Source organism: Vigna unguiculata, chromosome 3, assembly GCF_037176805.1.
Source record: "Vigna unguiculata cultivar grain cowpea cultivar isolate G323 ecotype 2 chromosome 3, ASM3717680v1, whole genome shotgun sequence".
Taxonomy (NCBI): domain Eukaryota; kingdom Viridiplantae; phylum Streptophyta; class Magnoliopsida; order Fabales; family Fabaceae; genus Vigna; species Vigna unguiculata.
In genome coordinates, this window is record NC_140794.1 from 67,246,435 (window position 1) to 67,266,207 (window position 19,773).

At 32.6% G+C, this 19,773-nt stretch overlaps 2 protein-coding genes across 5 annotated transcripts; both read right to left on the bottom strand.

Annotated features, from left to right (window-relative positions):
* Positions 1-175: 175 nt before the first annotated feature.
* Positions 176-7,666, bottom strand: LOC114177860 (uncharacterized). 3 transcript variants are annotated; one of them, XR_003603234.2, is made up of 13 exons: positions 6,804-7,665; positions 5,908-6,328; positions 5,152-5,824; positions 4,871-4,911; positions 4,457-4,525; positions 2,799-2,899; positions 2,590-2,668; positions 2,250-2,348; positions 2,056-2,124; positions 1,882-1,931; positions 1,697-1,778; positions 1,212-1,317; positions 176-764 (listed from the first exon to the last, which is right to left on the bottom strand). XR_003603234.2 is itself a non-coding variant. In XM_028063443.2 (13 exons), the coding sequence occupies exons 1-13, from the start codon at positions 7,235-7,237 to the stop codon at positions 638-640; spliced, it is 2,340 nt and encodes a 779-aa protein (XP_027919244.1). In that variant the 5' UTR covers positions 7,238-7,662; the 3' UTR covers positions 176-637. The 3 variants fall into 3 exon arrangements, 1 of the variants encoding a protein (XP_027919244.1); XM_028063443.2 differs by having other exon boundaries at positions 1,212-1,306; positions 6,804-7,662; XR_014993826.1 differs by lacking the exon at positions 176-764 and having other exon boundaries at positions 1,289-1,306; positions 1,697-1,818; positions 6,804-7,666.
* Positions 7,667-9,977: 2,311 nt separating this feature from the next.
* Positions 9,978-15,698, bottom strand: LOC114175654 (ATP-citrate synthase beta chain protein 1-like). 2 transcript variants are annotated; one of them, XM_028060426.2, is made up of 17 exons: positions 15,448-15,698; positions 14,360-14,478; positions 14,155-14,257; positions 13,891-13,956; positions 13,686-13,809; positions 13,457-13,591; positions 12,908-12,968; positions 12,754-12,830; positions 12,476-12,631; positions 12,252-12,380; positions 11,981-12,113; positions 11,750-11,877; positions 11,424-11,529; positions 11,209-11,285; positions 11,057-11,127; positions 10,676-10,960; positions 9,978-10,414 (listed from the first exon to the last, which is right to left on the bottom strand). In XM_028060426.2, exons 2-17 carry the CDS (start codon positions 14,457-14,459, stop codon positions 10,339-10,341), a joined length of 1,827 nt encoding a protein of 608 aa, XP_027916227.2. In that variant the 5' UTR covers positions 14,460-14,478; positions 15,448-15,698; the 3' UTR covers positions 9,978-10,338. The 2 variants fall into 2 exon arrangements, with proteins under 2 accessions (XP_027916227.2, XP_027916229.2); XM_028060428.2 differs by lacking the exon at positions 15,448-15,698 and adding an exon at positions 14,888-15,019.
* Positions 15,699-19,773: the final 4,075 nt, after the last annotated feature.

Here is a 19,773-nt window from a genome sequence, read left to right on the forward strand (position 1 = left end):
ACGGCCAAGCAGAAGCAATTGAAAATTAGTGTCTAATATAGGAATTATTGCGCATAATCGTTCGATGAGTTGAATTGATGACAGCCAATCAAATTCTGAATGGTTCCCTTCAAAGGCTGTCGGATGTGCTAAACTGCACTTTTTGCTTCGAGTGGATAATGATAGAGATCCAACATTAACAAAAAACACTGAAGCACACTGATTTTGTGATTCTAAAATCTATGTAGTCAAATGATTTTTTTTCCCCATCTTTTCGCCACCTTCTGTACAACTTTGAAATAGTGGCGCAAACATTTGCATAGAAAAGTACAATGCGGGTGGTAATCGATCCAATTGACAAGACTCCAAACATCTAAAACCACCAATCAATTGACGAAACTTAAAAGATGCCACAAGAGAAAAATAAGATGACTGACCCAATCACTATCAAAAGTTTGGCAATCCCCACGTTTCTTTTATCAGTAATCCACCTTCTTCAAAATAACTTGGCAAATGTTGATGAAGGACTCAGATCAGCTATGCTACAAAGTTCCAAGACCAGCTGTTTGTTTGTACTAACTCATCTACTCCACCAGTTTTGGTAAAATATATGCAAAAAAAATCATTAACCATCAGAAAAAAATGGCTCCAGGCTTTTCTACGTCTCTTTTTGGGTGCTTTCCTTGCTGGCGGATCGTGTTGCCTGGAACTGAATGGCATACTGTTTTTGCAGCTCTCTAAGCCTTTCAAGCAGTTCCGGGAACGTTGGCCGGCATGCTGGATCGCTGGTAGGAACAGACAAATTTGTAAGTTGGAAAAACGTTTGCTAACTCCACTTATATGGCTTCAACATTCGTAAGTAAAACTACCAAAAAAAGGTAGGAAATATAAGGGATCAAGGATTTACATGAAAAAAATATATATGTTGAGGAGCAAACGCAACAAACCAAAGGTCAACTAAGGAACTGAGAATTTCTTATTCACTACAGTTCGAAAATGTAAAATGGGCTACATCAAGTAGGTAACCTAATGTTGAATAAATAAAAGGCCAAATACTTCTTCCAGTCTGATGAAACAGCAAGAAAATACGAGTAGGTAAACTGGCCAACTATTGGAGCACAAGTAAAGCAACTTCTATATTCATTTGGGTGATAACTTTCATGCTAGGATATCAAGGCATTTGGAGGGTTGAAATTGACGTACAAAAGTTTAACGGAGATTAGAATGCTTACGTGTGCCAGCAGCTCTCAATTATAGAAGCCCACCGCGGATCGACATTTTTTGGAATTTCTAGCCGTTGATTCATGAATCCTACAGCTCCAATCACCTGCAAGATTCCTAGAGGAAAAGTTGTTCATATATGCACCCACAGTGATCTATATTCCATAGTTCATTAAAGAAAATCTTCGTATTGAACTGGGAAAACATTATGATATAATAATATCCAGTCACCATGATCTTTAATACCAGAATAAGCGTAATTCAAAAACTAAATAAGCTGCGGCCAAAAAAAATTTAAACACCCAACGTGCATCCTTTATGGTATAATAGTTCACTTTCAAGTTTGAAGCACTGGAATAACAAATAACTTGAAAAAAAGTAAAAGCTTGACCAACGATAAAACCAAACTTTGCAATTCGATTAAATAAGCTTTACTACCATTTTAAGCATCGCGCGTATATATTTTCGAAGGTTCATGTACTCATGAAAGCAATACCTGCATTGAGTTGAGATTATCCCAAGGTATCTTTTCAGTTGCAATTTCCCATAGTATCACTCCAAAGCTGTAAACGTCAGATCTGATGTTCCCAAGAAGCAGCAAAAACAGATATTCAAAGTCTGAAATTTGTTTAGAAACATCAGTGGAGAGAAAGAGAAATTGAGAGTACAGATAGGACATACTTCTCATCGGAGGGTTCATTACGAAGGACTTCGGGTGCCATCCATTGGGGCTATAAAGAAAAAAAATGCTAGAATCAGTGAGATGTTTTGAGACTCTTTAGCATTGAAAAATATAAAGGGGACGATTGCAAAAATATAAGAAATAGTATGTCCCACTAAAGAAAAGGAGTGTACCGTGCCCCTTCCAGTCTTAGTTGTGAGATATGTTTCATGCTTAACTCGTGAAAGACCAAAATCACCAACCTGTTCAGTTAAAACGTCATCAAGATATTTGTAGCAACAGAGACAGTGTTAGAAACTTTAAGCAATCAAGGACAAGCTTCCAAACCAACATAGTAGAATAAACAGAAAACTGAAAAGTAGCTGACCTTCACAGTCCAGTTCTTATCAACTAGAAGATTTGAAGACTTCAAATCTCTGTGGATGATAGGTGGGTTAGAATGATGAAGATAATTTACGCCCCGTGCCTGTACAAAGAATATGTTGTAAGCATACAACAACAAGCTTCAAACAATGTGAGAGATGCTTTCTAAAATACTAATGGAATTTATATTTATACGAACAAAGTCAAAATTACGTTATGCTCCAGGAGTAAAATCCGAAATAAATAATACCAAAAGGAAAAGGAAAAAAAGTGAATGATCCACTATTATACCACAAATCAATAGCATCATAACAATGGTCTTATTTAGAAGGAAAGGTACTCACAATATCCAAGGCCATATGAACTCGCCGTCTCCAGTCAAGTTTAGAAGTGTTTCTGTGTAACAAGCGGCACAAGCTTCCACTGAAGTAATAAAATACAAATCAACACAGCAATTACTAACCCAGCTAAGTACTTTGTGATACATAGCATAGTAAAGTACAATCATATGCTATTGATACAAATGGTTCAAAAGAAAAAGCTCAGCACAAACCGTGGGAGAAACTCTGTCACGATGCAGAGACGTTGAGGTGAAGTCACGGCCCCCATAAAGAGAAGAATATTTGGGTGACGAAGTCTTTTCATTACAGACACCTTCATACGAGAAAAAACGTTGTCAAATCAATGTAAGAGAAATATTATAGGGGTCTGCCAAGCACTCGTGAGGTTTAGACGAAAAAAGTGATCAATACGGTAAAATAATCAAGTGGAAGAACAAGGCACAGTTCCATATTAGTTAAATTCTAGAAAGTACATTATATCAAAATCCCTAGCCATCCTAATAGCCACGGCTCTCGATAACTAAGTTGCACCAATCCAATTTTTTTCCGATTATTTTAAACATATTATGGGAAATTGTCAATCTTGAAAATATAATGAATGCAATCTAGGCTGTGAGTGTGCATCCATATTACAATGGTAAATTGGAGTATAAAGTCAGATAAATAAAGGAATAGAATATATATATATATATATATATATATATATATATATATATATATATATATATATATATGGGTCATATTAAATCAATATAAGTAATTTACCGTATTTAAGGAAGAAAAATGTGGCTAATAACAAGATGCTGAGTAACCAAACAGTATTGAACTTGAAGGACAACTAATGAAGAGAAAAAAAGGCATCCAATCACAAATGGGAAACCACATCACAAAAGCTAGCTGTTGTAGTGTAGAGCCCAAAGCCTTATAAAACCCGCACTTTAGAAACCCTTGTGTTCATACGGGCTGGATGTACACACTAGCCCTTTTACTAGTCAAATCGAATGCTGTAATGGCAGTGTCACCACCCGCTGCTTCTTCATAACTGAGAGACACGGTCGCGAAAAGCTCTAATATCAATTTATTAGAATCATGGAAGAGCTAGATCAAAAAAGCTAGCCACTTTAGTTGGAGCCAAAGGCTCTATAAATCCCACACTAGAACTCACTACTTTCAGTATAGGTTGTCCCCTCCTAAACTCTTTTATCATCAGAGAGGAGACTAAGAGATAATGAGACTGAATTTTACCCAACCAGTCATGCTACATAAATCATACACTATTTTTTACGTTAAATGTGTGGCTTTATACTGTATTTGGCTATTTGCATCCACTCCACAATGCAGATGATGTTTATCTTGTACGCTACATGTGTGACTTTTCACTGCATTTGGCTAATTATATCCACTCTAAGGTAGATAATGTAACACCTCACCCCACCCCCCGCAACAAAAGCAAAACAGAATAACAATGTAGGCCATCATTCACCTAAGCCATGTCCATATAAACATGGATCCCTTTCACAAGCTTAGCAAAGTCACAATAATGCCTATTAATCCTTACAAAAATAACCAAAAGTAATTAAGAAGCCCAACACAAGCTTAGCAAATGAATCAAGTTCACTTATCAGAGGCCAATGATGCCCAACTTGTTTGTGGATTTGTTTCTCATAAAATCATGGTATTAAAAAAGTGAAAGCAACAAGTATGACATTTCCCTCCCAATTGTGCAATAATTGAGCAAACATCAAAGTAAGGAAAACTATTTTGTTTTTAGCCGATTTTTCTCTCCTAATTACATTGGCAACAATAGTTGTTTTTCTGAACCTCTGTAACTTCCTCACTGATAAGAAAATTAGGCTAGAGGAAAGTATACCTCTTGTCTGAAGGACAATATCACATCATCTGAATATTCTTGCTTTGAGAAAACTTTAACGGCAACATCCTGCAAAATTTCAAATATAAGTTGACATCAGAATTTCAGTCAGCCTATAAAACTATAAAAGGCACGTTCTAACGTTGTCTTGCTTAGAATTGTCATCCTCTTTTCCAAGGACAAACAGAAATTCTATGATGTCTTAACTCAAGAATGTTGAACTAGCAGAATAAAGGACACCGGTATACTAAATGCTATTAACTTCCAGTTGCACCAATATATAAACTTATGCCCCAAAAAATGCGAGGAAAATAATGCATCAAAGAAACCTAAGCTAGAGTAAATTTCTTGGAAAGTATCCTCAATAACGGAAGAAATTAAAATCAGAAATTGCAGAAAGAGAAAAGAACATACTGATCCATACCACAGAGCATGATATACAGTTCCACAAGAACCTGCAATTTGGAAAAGGAAACAGTTATGTGAATAGGAAACGAAGTCACAGGTAAAGCATAAAAGGCATAATAACCATTGTTAACTTGATATTTGGGTTTGCAAGCATAGGCATAATAAATTTTGAAAGCTCTAGAAAGAAACGAACAGAATTTCAAACAAAATAAATTTTGATCTTAAGGCATAGATGTTATCAAAAGATTATGTTCTCAAGTTTGCCCCTCTAGTTAAGAGCGTCTCACCTTGCCCAATTTGTTCTCCAATTGTCAGATCCTCCCACAAAATTTCATAATCCAAGCAATCAGTGTCCACATCCACTTTATTATTGACAGCACAACTGCCAGCACTCCCACAGCTGCTGGCACTGCTTGTGCTGTTAACATTAAAGGAGGACCAGGATCCTGAAACTTCATTGTTATTAGGGCGATTACTTTCACCTCCCTGGCTTTCTTGCTTCAAGCCAGAAGACAGAATCTTCTGATTAACTGATTCATTTTCTCGATCATTCTGTCTCCAGGGTCCAGTAACACGAACATTGGTTCCCTCTGATCCATCTGAACCTTCTCGGTCCTTTGTTCTCCATGGCCATGATAATGTTTTCCTTTGAATCCAGGCTTCAGCCTTAGCAGGTAAGATTTTGTGAATAGATTTTCCTTCACTCTCGTCACCAGACCCTCTCGAAGATTTTCCCTGAGATTTTTCTTCGCCGTGAGAAAGCACACCAAAATGGGACGGTGGCACATCACCTCTGGGGGTGCTAGCTCCACTGGAATTAGCATCCTCTCTCTGGTCCGAAAGAACAGATTCCGACAAACTATGCTCAGAATGATGACTGTCACCGCTTCCACCTTCACGATCCACATTATTTTCTCCCGTCCAGATCCTTGACTTTACTTTGTTACTCACCTTTGATGCCTGTTTAATGATTAAAGACGTCAAGACTCGAGACACACCACGGTATACTAAAATTACAGAATCAAAAAAGTTATGTCACAAACCAAATTTGAAATTTTCGACGCAAGAGCAACTTGAAGTGGCTGCTGAGTGTCAATGCCAAGTTTATTCGTAATGCTACTTCTAGATCGAGTTCCGCCCGAGTCCAATTCTAACTCAGTGTTCCTTACACCAGACATCGGAACTTTCATTTCAAGAAAAGGCCGTGAATCACAAGAGACACAAATTATCCCAACTAAGCTTCCATCATCATCATAGAAAGGTGTATTAGTCGCTACGGCTATGAACTTCTCTCCCATCTTATTCTTGACCGGAAATTGCCCTGTCCAGTTCTCTCCCATCATTACACGGTTAAGTGTATCATTGGCCAAGCCCAAATCCCTAGGGTCTACAAGCAGCTCAATCCCATCCCGCCCTAAAGCTTCCTCTGCTGTATAACCATACAGATTTTCCGCACTACGGTTCCTGCAAAATTTTCCCCAACCACATTTTTGTTTTCTCAAAACAAGGTCTTAATATATGTTCCCCGAATTCACGCAATCAGCACCATACAACATCACATGCTCAACAGTAAACAATATATCAAACCTCAAACACAGTCAGCACATCCATTTTCCAGCAAAGAACTAATCATAAGTTTTGAGAAACTTTCCCTTAAGTATTTAGTGGAAGAAACTTCTCTCCACAAGCATTTATAGTAAGAAGCTTTTCCCTAAGTATTCACAGAAAAGGAAAATCATCCGACTTTCTCTCATGCACTAAAATTAACTCATGCATCTCATTTTAAAAAAAGTTAAATGAGAAAGTTGCTATAAAAGTCAATACATTCATATAATTCCACATCTTCGTTAACTATCACCGTTACAGAATAGAAAAATTACACAGAATTTAATAGCAAAACAAATAAAAAAACGCGATGCGCATTGAGACAAAGACTGACCAGTATATTATGCGACAATTAAGATCCAATATATGAACAGACTGTCCCATTGACTGCAAAATATTAAGATACTGCCGTTCCGTGAAATTCACCGCGGAAGGACCACGGCACGGAGTAGCACCTTCTCCTTCTCCTCCTCCACCTCCGCCGCCGTGAATTTGAGGATCGCCGCCGCCGCGGCTCTCTCTCTGCAGCGGCGAGGATTGTTTGAAGGAACACGAACCTCTCTTCCACGCAGCTGCCGGCGCATCAGTCCGCCTCCTCGGCGGAGCGCCCAATCTGGAACGCTGCGGAGAGACGGAGTGCGACCTCTGGCGATGTCCATGCCTCACATCGGAGAGTTTGAGCTTTGACATTTCTTGCTTCAAGTGCGCGTGTCCTTCTTCTAACTGTTGGATCTTCTTCACGAGTTCATCCGTTGGTGGAGTTCCCATTGCAACAACAATCACAATCACAATCGCAATCACAAACACAAACACACGCTATTGCTATCGTCCTCTTCAGATATGTGTATTTTATCCACTAACAACAAGCAACCGCAACAACAACAACATTCACCTCCCTTTTCTCTAGAAGCTACCAACACATATAGCTCATAAATAAATTGATTAGACACACAGATTGCAATAAATTTTCAATTCAAGTTCAAAGTCTTATCTCTCAACAGAGTCAATACAGCATCAAAACAAAAAACAATAATCTCTTCCTTTCTCTATCTCTATTATCTCTACCTATATTCTTCACTCTTACTTCTTCTTCTTTTCTTTTTTTTTTTCCTTTTTTTCTTCTCCTTTGCCTTTGCTTACTCTTACTTCAACTCTTTCTCTTTCCACTCTCTATCTCATCGTTAATATCTGAATCCAGCTATTTGGACCAAAAGAAAGTTATTCATTATTATTACATCATAAAAGTAGACCGAAAACCCCCACTCGCAATCGGGCGCGTGGCAGTAACAGCCCGTTCTCCATTCAAGTTCTTAGTGTTGGGCCAATCCAGGACGCACGTGTGTCAACTCTCTCTTCTGGGTGTGTTTTATGCTCCTAACGTACTCTGTCTTTTTGGTTTAAAAACTTTTGAGTGGCTTCATTCGGATTGGTTCATTCTCACACCAGCACTTTTTTTTTTATTCCGTGGAGCATGCTATTTTTTCTCTTCAGGAGGACTCCACTTGTTTTAATTTGGTTCAGACACAATACTGGACACATTTCTTACCTGTTTTTTCCTTGTTTGCAAAATTTGTGATTACTCATCATAAAGTAAAATGAAATGAGACCTCAAATGAGCAAGCAACAAGATATTTTTCTTTATACATCTTGGGTATGTTCATTGGACTGACACATTATAATTTAATCTGTTCTCCAGTGTTCTTAAAAATAATAATGTATATTTGATATTTTTTAATATATTAAATATAATTTAATAAGTGTAAGCATAGTTACACCAATGTCATGCACACATACTATGGCAACATAAAAAAATTAAAAGACAAACTTTTTTTTTCTAGGTCAAGACCCTATATTTTTATATTATTTATTTATTTTAAGTTGTGTTAGTAAAATATGAGTAGAAATCTTTTAAGATGTTAAAAATTTAGAGCCGTCGTTGAACTAACTAAGTATTATCAAAAGGACATGCGTATGGAAAAGGAAATCACCACTTTGTTGCCTTAAACTGTCTAAATCAGATACATTCTGTATTTACTTTCCAAAATCAGATAGGGAAAACTAACTCTTTATTTTTCAAATTGAATGATTTACTATAACTTTTGTAAGAGGGACTAAGAATTTTGTTTCTGATTGAATTTATATCCTTATATATCTTATTAAAAATTTTCATAATGCATAAGATTTTTTTTACAAATTTATTAAAAAATTTGTAAGAATTTTTTTTTTTACTATTTTTGATAAGAATCTTGATTGACGAATAATTTTTTCATGGATAATTATTTCCTATAAAATTATAAAATTCATAAGTATTTCTTTTTAATTTGTTAAAAAAAATTGACAATAGTTTCCTGCAAAATTTTTTTCATAACAAAATTTATAAGTATTTTTTTTTAAAAAAATTCAAAACAAAATTTTAAGGAAATATGAGTGTTTTTAGGAGTAATATTATTTATAATTTTAATTTTTGTATTCTTGTACAAATTGCTTTACAACTTTTTTTTTTCTGTTTTATTTAAGTTCTGAAAAATTCTTTTAATTTTTTAACTTGTAAGAACCTCAAATTAGTATGTGATGTGACACTAGATGAGTAAGTAATCATTTTAAATGTTGCACGTAAATAAAATTAATTTGATGAAGATAAAAATTAAAAGTTAAAAATAAAGAACATCAAGATTAATTTGATGAAGATAAAGATTAAAAGTTGAAATAAAGAATATCAATTAGAAGAGAATGGAAATAAGTATTAAGAATTATAAATATGAAAAAGTGTATGACATTTTATTAAAATTTCTAATTAGAAAAAAATATTTTTTTAGAATGAAAATCCTAACAATCTCATCTTAATACTGTATAATTCAATCCTTTTAGACAGTTGATTTCTTGAATATTAATAAGTATATACACACAATTTTAGGAGGCTTATAGAAAGAATAGAGAAGAATCCGGATATCCTATCCCCACGGAGGAGGGGAAATACAAGAATTATTATTACAAATTTTGCAAGTGTTAATTGTAATACTAAAATAGAATATACGAAAGAAAAAGACAGAAAAGTGAAATATATCATTTGACCTATAAAAAATAAAATACTATGTAAATATAAAGTTAAAGTTACTTTTCAACGAGGTTTGAAAGTTTGCTTTGGTGTAAAATAGAAAATAGAAAAATTTATGTGATTCAAATAATTTATTAAGATTGATAGTGTACTAATTAAAATAGTTTTTGACCTGAATTAGTTTAAGATTTAGAGCTTAACACTAAAATTCAAAGCCAAACTTTTGAAATACTGTTTCTTTATTTTCTTCCACTATGTTTATTGAACCAAACAAATGTTGAAGTAAAAATAATTGGAGCATCTTTTCATGGTCTACTTAGAGTCGTTATTAGCATAAATAAAAAGACAAGATTATGATGATCAGAATTTTTGACAAAATGGTAGAGTAATGCACGAATGAACAAGGACTTGGTGACCAATTTTGTTTGAAGTCAGGGTAGAACAGAGACCATCTTCATCAAGAGCAAGAAGAATAATTTTAATTTAACTAAGTTATTTCTTAAATTAATTTTTAATACAACTTACAAACAGCTAGATACCAATAAACCCCCATATACACTGGTCTTTGTGTTTAGGAGAGTAAAAGTTATTGTTGTACTCTTCTACTTTCTTGTGTATATAAACCTATTGAATGAAATATTCTTTTGTTTCATCCCTATATTTTTTATTGTTGATAAAAAAATTTAAAAAAAAAAAAAACCGCCATATACTAGTCTAACAACTAAAAAACAAAATCATTCCAGCATGATGCATGATTTCCCTAAAAACAGCTGATCTGAAGCATAGCAAAGTTCTTTCAGCAATGCAGAACCCCTCATTTTGTATACAGAACATCTTCCCATGGGTGGCGGTAGAGTGGCTGTTTCAATCTCTTTTGGTCAAAGGTATGCCTGAAAAGATAAATTAATAAAAATGAATTAATTTCAAGTCATGAGTACTGTATCTGCAACACAATCACTTTACGGATGTCAAAATCCAATGAAGTTACGAGTTTTGACAATTGGAATGGTTGAAATTTGTGTGTGTATACACAAAAAATTATATCTTTTATTTACTTGAAAAAAGAAAAAGATAAACGCTCTAACTGACAGATAAATACGATCAAAATGAAGCTCTTCCTGACAAAAAAAGACAATCAAAATGAAACTCACCCTATCAGACCAATGGAGCGTGCCAAAACAAAAAGCCCATTAAGATAGCCAATCCACACAATTTCGTCAACCTCTTGTTTGGTGAACATTCCGCTACCAGCTAGGAGATCCAAGAAAAGCGACCCAATTGCACCATCTACGTTTAAAACTAGATTATTTGCCTTGGTGAGGGTGTAGTTTTCAACTTCAACAGCATACTCCATGTATTTCACAGATGGAAAATGCGTGCGTGCAAACTTTTGTAGCAGCTCGACTCTCTTATCTTTGTTATCCCTATTCTTGATTCTAATTTACAGAACAAAACCAAAATTTATAGATCTTCAAAGAAACAATACAAATAAAAAAAAAAGAAGTAAATGAACACACAAGTATACACACTACCTGTGCCCTATTCCAGGAACACGGATGCCCTTCTTCTTCATACTTTCAACAAATTCATAAGGTGTAAGATTCTGTAACAAGAAAATGCGTGGTATCGCATGTTAAACAATAACTGGATAGCTAGCTTCACAAGAAAAGCCTACTAATCATACCCTGTCATAAGCATCCTTGAAATAGCGAGCAGCATCATCAATGGCACCTCCAAATCGAGGACCAATTGTAAGCAAGCCTGTTTTATAATGTTAGGAACCAAGAATGCCAAATGAAAAATATTAGAGATGATTTAAAGGAAATATCAGTGCACAGACACGGTTACTCAGATAACAAGCATACTTCAGCAGTAGATAGATTTGAGGCCAGTATTTACCAGATACAAGACAGGAGACAAGGTCTTTTCCAGCCCTTGCTGTTACTATAGAATTGTGAGCACCAGAGACACAAGGACCGTGGTCGGCACACAGCATGACACACATCTGATATCACCAATGTAATGCATCAGAAAAATATAAGCTAGAAGATCATATAAATATTTTACTCAACCAATACCTATATGAAATGCGAATAGTGCAATAATAGTCTTAAGAAAGAGCATGAGCATAGACAGTTTCACATGCTTAATGTGGACAATGCATAAAAAGAAAGGGAGAACTAGATTTAAGGAAAGCTCAGCAAAGTGGAGTATGAGTAGTATACCTCAATAAATTGAGTACAGTAACGGGGAAGGCTACGTTTGAACCACAAAAGAGAAATAACATCCCCCACACCATAACCATTTTCAATAATGGTAGACATGGGTACACCAGCATAGCAGGGCTCCTCACCTTTAGAAAATAATGGAAGAGAAGTTTGATTTAGCTATCAAATGTGTCTTGGGACACCTCATTTCCATGTTACAATTAACAAACTTGATGGATCCCAACATACCTCTGTCATCAGAGATGGTGGAAATAATGTGAGTTGGAGAACGTACTTTTCCACTCTTAATTGCAATGTTAAGGTCCTCAGGGATTGGTGGAGGAGTAAACTCTTTAATAGGTGCGATCTTCCCTTCTCCAACCTAGCAAAAGAAAAAACAACCACGATAGTCAGGCTAATCTAGAAAACTGACAAGACTTCTTTAAAACATTGCTCCTTAAGGGAGATGGAAACAAGGAAAAAAACAGTTATGGAGATAAAATTTTCAAGATAAACTAACCAATTTGTCAAATGTTTCCTTTATTGCAGCTTCAAAATCCTCATATGAAGTGGGAACAACAGCTCCAGCTTCTTTTAGTGCCTGATTCTTTGCTTGAGCAGACTCCATGTCACTGCCACTTTTTGCTCCCTAATTTATAAATTTGCCAATGGACATCAAGAATTTGCCTCCCATGTTATAAAAATAACTGAGAATTAGTCAAAAGTAACGACCCAGTGACATACAGCATGACCAAATTGTACTTCAGATTTGAAGAGTCGTGCACAGGTTCCGCTAACCCAGGCAACAACTGGTTTTATCACTTTCCCTTGTTTTAGGGCTTCCACCAGAGAATACTCATCTCGCCCACCAAGCTCACCAAGTACTACTACCATTTTAACCTGAGGTTTGATGTAAATACAGACTGATCACTCACAAGAAAATTATAGGCTCCAAATTCTTCACAGTTCTTTATGAGTTGCAGATGTTATGTACGGTAACCAAGATGAAAAAGAAATTTTACCTGTGGTATGTTGTTAAACCGCAAAACATGGTCAGAGAGTGTGGAACCTGGAAAAACATCTCCGCCAATGGCAATACCTGAAGCAAGACAATATTAAAATATAATTCAAAACTATGTTAAAGAAATACAGCAGCAACATACACCCTGGCAGTACCTTCATAAATTCCATCAGTCACACGGGCAATAGTGTTGTATAATTCATTGGACATCCCACCCTGCAATTCAATAGTTTTTTCTTCTCTCACAACCATTGGTGTATGCATAATAAGACAACGCCAAAAGAAATAGAGCTCAAATTCCAAATTTCTTAGCTGTTTGGTAATCCAACATTGGATAACAGTAATTTCACTATCAAAATGTAAGCACATTATTTTAGCTGTACTAGCTGGTGCTACTACTTACCAACAGAAAGGGGATCAGCGAATGGTAGCTTAGTAGTGATGTTACAGAATCCTATCAAACAGGTTTACTACTACCAATTTTCACTGTTATGCAGAACTGCACTTCAATATTAAATTGATTCATCGCTCCACAACCATAATTTCCACTCTGAAATCTACAAGACTGAATGCTAACCAATACATTGATAGAAAAGTATCTCCTCCTTTCAAAGTAGTACTAGATATAATATCATGTCCTTAACAAGAGAAAAATGAGATGGAACAACACTACGACATGAACAGGAAAATAAATAACTACTTACAGATTTAGAAACAAATCCAACAGATCCAGGCCGGTAGAGCTTGCACTGAATTATGTTGTCAATTGTTCCAGCAGTGTCCCCTATCTTAAAACTACCGGCTTGAATTCCTCCGACAGTGGCTGGACCAATAACAACCTAGCACAACATCATCACTAAAATTAGTATTCCAACCTATTCTATTTCGCTAGAAAGTTTGTTTATTTAATTTAATTTCCATTTCTTCTCTCACCTTATTGTTTGCCCGAGCATACGCTATCAATTGCTTAGTGTCTGACTCAGGGACGCCTTCAGCAATAATAGCAACAACTCTAGTCGTCGGCTGCTTTAAAGCAGTCATGGATGATGCAGCCGCACTGCAAGTATATCAAACTATTCTCGTGATAACATGCAATAAGATAGTCCTGGACTCAAAAAGAACAGCCATGAATACCAACCTTCTAAACGATGCAAAGTTGATGAACACATCAGCAGTAGGGTGTGCAGCACAAGCTGCTTCAATACTGAAAAATAAGTCAAACATAAACTTAGAGAAACGAGAATTTCCTTTCATTACAGGTTACTTGGTATTCCAGCGGCATGTGCAAGCAGTAAAGAGACCACAAAAATGAAGGAAGGGAAAAAACTCTTAACTATGTTTGGTTCATCAAGTTCAAATTTTAAGCCAAAAAGAGACAATTTGTGAATCATGAAACACATACTCAGCATGAACTGGTATGGCAATTTCCTCCTGACCAAAAAAGAGTTTTTGAAATCCCTCCGAACCAGGATTAATTATTCCAGCAACTGATGGTGTTTCTCTACCTGCGAATAAAACAATTGGATCTTTCATTAATTAAAAAAAAAAAAAAAACACATTAATGTAGCTCCACAATTTTCTACTGTCAAAGAATTGATGATGCACACCACAAAGAAAGTCAAAGTCAAGCATCCGCTGGATGGGAAGTTGCTTGTAGTTGTAAAACAAAGCCTGTGTAGTACGCGAGAATAGTTGTCCAGCGGCCATGACGAAGAAACAGATGGATCTGATAACATACACTAATGCATTACTTTCTATATTGCAGTAGAAACTAGATACAGTATAAACCAATATTTGACAACATAGCAAAAGACATGTAAAATTCCCTCAGAATCACCGATAGATATCGAAATCTTTCTGCAGGATTCAGTATCAATCAACTATTTTAATTTTAAGAAGAAAGACAGTTAAATTCTTTAAGATAAATCGATTACAAAATAACCACAACCCTCGAATAACTTACTGACACTTCAGCCTAATAGTTATACTATATAACAGCTCTAGGATCACGGGACTGATTAACAAAATATAATAAACAGATCAAGCAGGTTCGTAATGCGCAAAAATCCACGTGTCATGCATGTCATGAAGTTATCATCAAACACACGCACGGAAAAGGAATAGAGCAAACAAACCAGAACGTGAAACCTCTTAAACTTGAAAAGCAAGAAAAGAAACCACTGAGCGTGGGCATTTACTAAGAAAAACCGCACTCGTTCCTAAGCCTAATATAACCTCAGAAAAGGAAATGCAAAACTACATCATTAAATTCCTAACTTACAAGAAAAGGAAACAGATTAACGAAGAAGCAAATTTGTCAAAGGAGTGAGTAAATGAGACTGAAAACTTAACCGAGTCTTGAACCACCACCAAACAGCTACCTTGACAAGATGGACGTGACGTTAGGCATTAAGTTCGAATCAAACAAATTCTAAAATCTAACGCTGATCCAACGTAATTACTGCAACTCGCCAGATCCGAAATTCCGATTCCACATAATTAGACAAATTTTTTTTAAAGAACAAGATGGTGTGTGTGCATGCTGTTGGTTTTGAAATTGGGGAAAGAAAGAACGAAGAGATAAATGAAATTGAAGCAGATTGGGGAGCAGCGAAGGGACGATGTGATGAGATTGGTGCAGTGATAATGGAAGAAAACGGTTGAAGGAGATCTGAGATTGAAAGAGAGAGTGTACCTGAATGGAGTGTGCTGGTGAATGCTGTGCAAGAGACGAGTTAAGTTGTATACATTATGAAATGAAATGAATGAGAGTGGTCACGTGAGAGTGATAGTTAGCTTAGATCGGGAGTCACCATTATTATGAGTTGTTAAAACCTCATCCACATACATACATTCTCAGTGTCCAATGTCCATATATAACTCTTTCTCACACTCTGTGTTTTGCGAAAGGGAAGGTGGGGTGAGCACTGGCCTAGTTGGTCATTGGAGAAGGAGGCTGTGACCGGTTATGTTATCTTTTGTGCGGGGTGAATCACATCCCAATTTTTATCTTTTATTTTTTATTGGAAAATGATATTTTTTTTTATTGGAAAATAATATTTTAATAATTATAATTTGATAATATTTTTTTACAATAAGTGACATCGAGTGATTTTCTATCTTTTTTCTATTTTCTTATTTTTTTATATTAAAAACAATCTTTAAAAATCTCATCATCTCTTATGTTATAAGAAAAAATTATCATGTTTAAATATTTAAAATATATATATTTTTTGGTTTTAACTTACATTGCATAAAGTGGATTGAGTGGCCAACCCTTTTATATTACAAAGTTGTCACGTCAGTTTCGACTTTGATCTTATTTTTAGCATACTATTAAAATAATAATAAAGAATAATTTTTTTTATTAAACTCATCTTACTTTCTTAATAAATATATTTTAATTACTTCACCATATTCTTTTTTATTAAAGAGAAATTATGAACAAAATAACTAATAGTAGAATGTATTCTGAATACTAATTGTTTATAATTACTAAAACTAGTTTAAAAAAAATACAAGTATGGATATTTTAGACCTAAGGTTTAATTGAAATAAATTTTAAATGAATAAGAAATATATATCCATTCTTCGTTTCATTAGCAATTTCTTTTAATATTTTAACTTTCTTAACTCTTTGTACTTTGCAATATCTAAATAATTTTATAATCATTGTTTACTTCTATATTATTTTTTTACAACAAAGAGGTGTCAAAATATAAATCTTTAATCTGGAAATTTACATTAAGAAATTTATTTTCCTTTTTCTTCTTTTCTTGAAGTTGTGGTTAAGAAAATACGTTGTCTTTTTGGATTATTAAAAGATTAGTGGAGAAATGTTAATAGTAAGCATAGTACTCCTAGGTAAAGGGAGGTAATTAAATTTTAATTGGTATTATCGGATGTGGAAAGAATGTATTAATAGACTAAATACTTGTCTATATGATTATTAAGGAATTGAATATAATTTGTAGTAATGCAACATATTGGTTAAATAATGTAATACATAGGTTAAAACATTAAATTGTTACAATGTTATCCTTTTATACTATATATAAAAACTATTATATTATTTAATAACTTTTCATTTTAATGAAATTTTTATTTAATGAAGATAACTTTTATTCTGTTATAATTTTAATACGGATCAAAATGTATTATTCTCAGAACATTAGGTGTAATATATATATATATATATATATATATATATATATATATATAGCAATAAACTTGAATATTAGTGTTTGTTATAGTATTTTTTTTTTACTTTATCTTTTTTAGTATTTATCCCATATGACAAAATCTTATAAAAGGTCGTTTATTACCTATTACAAGTTATATATGGATGACCACAATTATTTGATACTTTCCTTTATAACACTTAATAAATAAGTAAAACTTCAAATATTATTTAGTCTCCAAACTTAATATATATATATATATATATATATATATATATATGAGATTATTTAGTGATAAGTAAAACTTCAAATATTATTTTAATACATTTTTCGATATATATATATATATATATATATATATATATATATATATATATATATATATATATATATATATATATATATATATATATATATATATATATATATATATATATCACTTACAAAATACTCTTATTTTAGCGATTTATATTTTTTAAATTGGGAAATAATTTTACCTTAAGTGACAATCCATTATTTAAGTAAAAAAAAAAAACTAGAAAAAAACTATATTGATAATTTTTAAGGCAAAATTATTTTTTCTGTTGACCAAACAATGCAAAAAAGTGAATTAGTAACATAGCAAAATAAATACAGAATTTCAAATAAGTTCATATTATATATTATTATAAATTTTAACATTTTAACTATGTTAATATCTTAAAATTTATTATAAATTTTAACATTTTAATTACATTAATATCCTAAAATTCATCAATCATTATCATCATATGAAAATTTATTTTAAAAAAATATTATAAATTATGGGAAGTCACACCAAATTCATAATAAAAAATTACATTTCATGAACTAGACAAATTATATCTATTATATATATATATATATTTATATATTTATTGAGAGAAAGAAAGTCAAGACAATTTGATATGATAAATCTTCAAAAGAATTCACCAGTTAATTTAAGAAATAATGGCAAAATAAAAATATAATCTTTCTGTGACCAAAATATTTAAGTGTTTTTCCTTAATCAATGTCTTTAAAATCTTCTTTCTAGTTTGGTCTAAAGTATAAATGTCCTTTATAAACAAATTAAAAAGTTACCTCAACTCAAATTAAGAGAATTCATATTGCACCATTAATATTTAACCATTATTTCTCCATTAATATATATATATATATATATATATATATATATATATATATTCCAAAGACTATTATAAAAACTAATATCTACAACAATATTTGCAACTTTTCAGAGTTCTCAAATCAGATTCTCTTTGTTCATACTAATCATCATCGCCAAAATGAATTATTTTCATAAATAAGTTAACTCTTCTTATCTTAAATTTTATGCTCTTTTTGGATAATTTTTCAAAAAAATCTTAAGAGTTAGAGAAGTTTTAATTTCCTGGAAACAAGTCTCATTCACAAACTTAACACACCATTACATGATGTATCTAGTTAGCTTGAATCTTACACATGCATCTAAAAAACTATTCAAGAAATCTAAAAGTTGGAACAAAACACAAATACAACTTAGTCCAGTGAGACCGCTTCATAAACCTAACACTTCACTACAAATTTAGTCTAACTAAGATATATCTATTCAGCTCAAATTTTATGTGCATCTAAAAACAAAAAGTATATAGCAAAATCTAAAGATGAGAGGAACACAAAAATTATTTAAGATGGATTTTCTTTGACCATTATTATTTTATCCTTCGTAGTCTGCGCAAAGAAATTATCTAGTTAGAAAAAATGAAAAATCAATCTAGAAAATGAAATAATTATATAAAGCAAGAAAAAAAATTTAACCAGAAAGGGAATATTAAATGAAAAAATTATGTACTTATAGAAATATGTTAAAATTATTCTAAAATATTTGATGTCTCATTTATATAAAGTAAGATTTACTTGTACTTTTTAATATTAATAAAATTTAACACACAGACATTTAACCAAACAATATAGACATATCCGGATACGTTATCAAATGAGACTTATAAAAAGTTATATAATTGTAAAAAAATGTCAAGAATATTAAAAAACGTTAATTATTTATTTATGTATCATCCAAATTATCTGCCAACAATAATAATTTAAAAATACACACGTTTTATTTATACAGAAAATTTAATTATAATATATTGCAGTGTATATATATATGATTCAATTACAAAATATTATATTATTAAAAAATATTTTTTTAACGACGATGTTAAGAACATGTTAAAAGTCTTTTCATTATATCATGATTAAAAAAAGTGTTATTAAAATTTTGATTTAGGTTTTTGTATGTTGATAAATTTGATCTTCGAACCTAAAAATCATAATTATTTCTAACTATAGTAACATAGGAACCCTAATCATATTAAGTAAAAACTGTAAAGATTAAAACAAAGTTTGTTTCTTTAAATTCTAGAATAATTTATTAAAATTAATTAAAAAACAGCATTTGTTAAACATGGGGTGATGGTCCAAAGTTGGAGAACAAGAAAGTCCAAGTACTTAAGGCGAGAAGGAAAACAAAATGAGATCCTGTACTTATAATTTTTCAACTCATCCAAATATCTTTAAATTCCAAAATTTAACTAATCTAAACAAAAAATTAGTGTGGAAAATTTTAACGTATCTAAATATTTAGTCAAAGAAAAAAATCCCCAACATGAGAAAAAAATATATATACACAACACTCGATAATCTCTTCGGAACATCCGATAAAATTGTAACCATATAAATAAGATCGGTAAAAATTTAACATCGTAAAATTTATAATATATATATATATATATATATATATATATATAAATATAAATATAAGTATAAGTATAAATATAAAT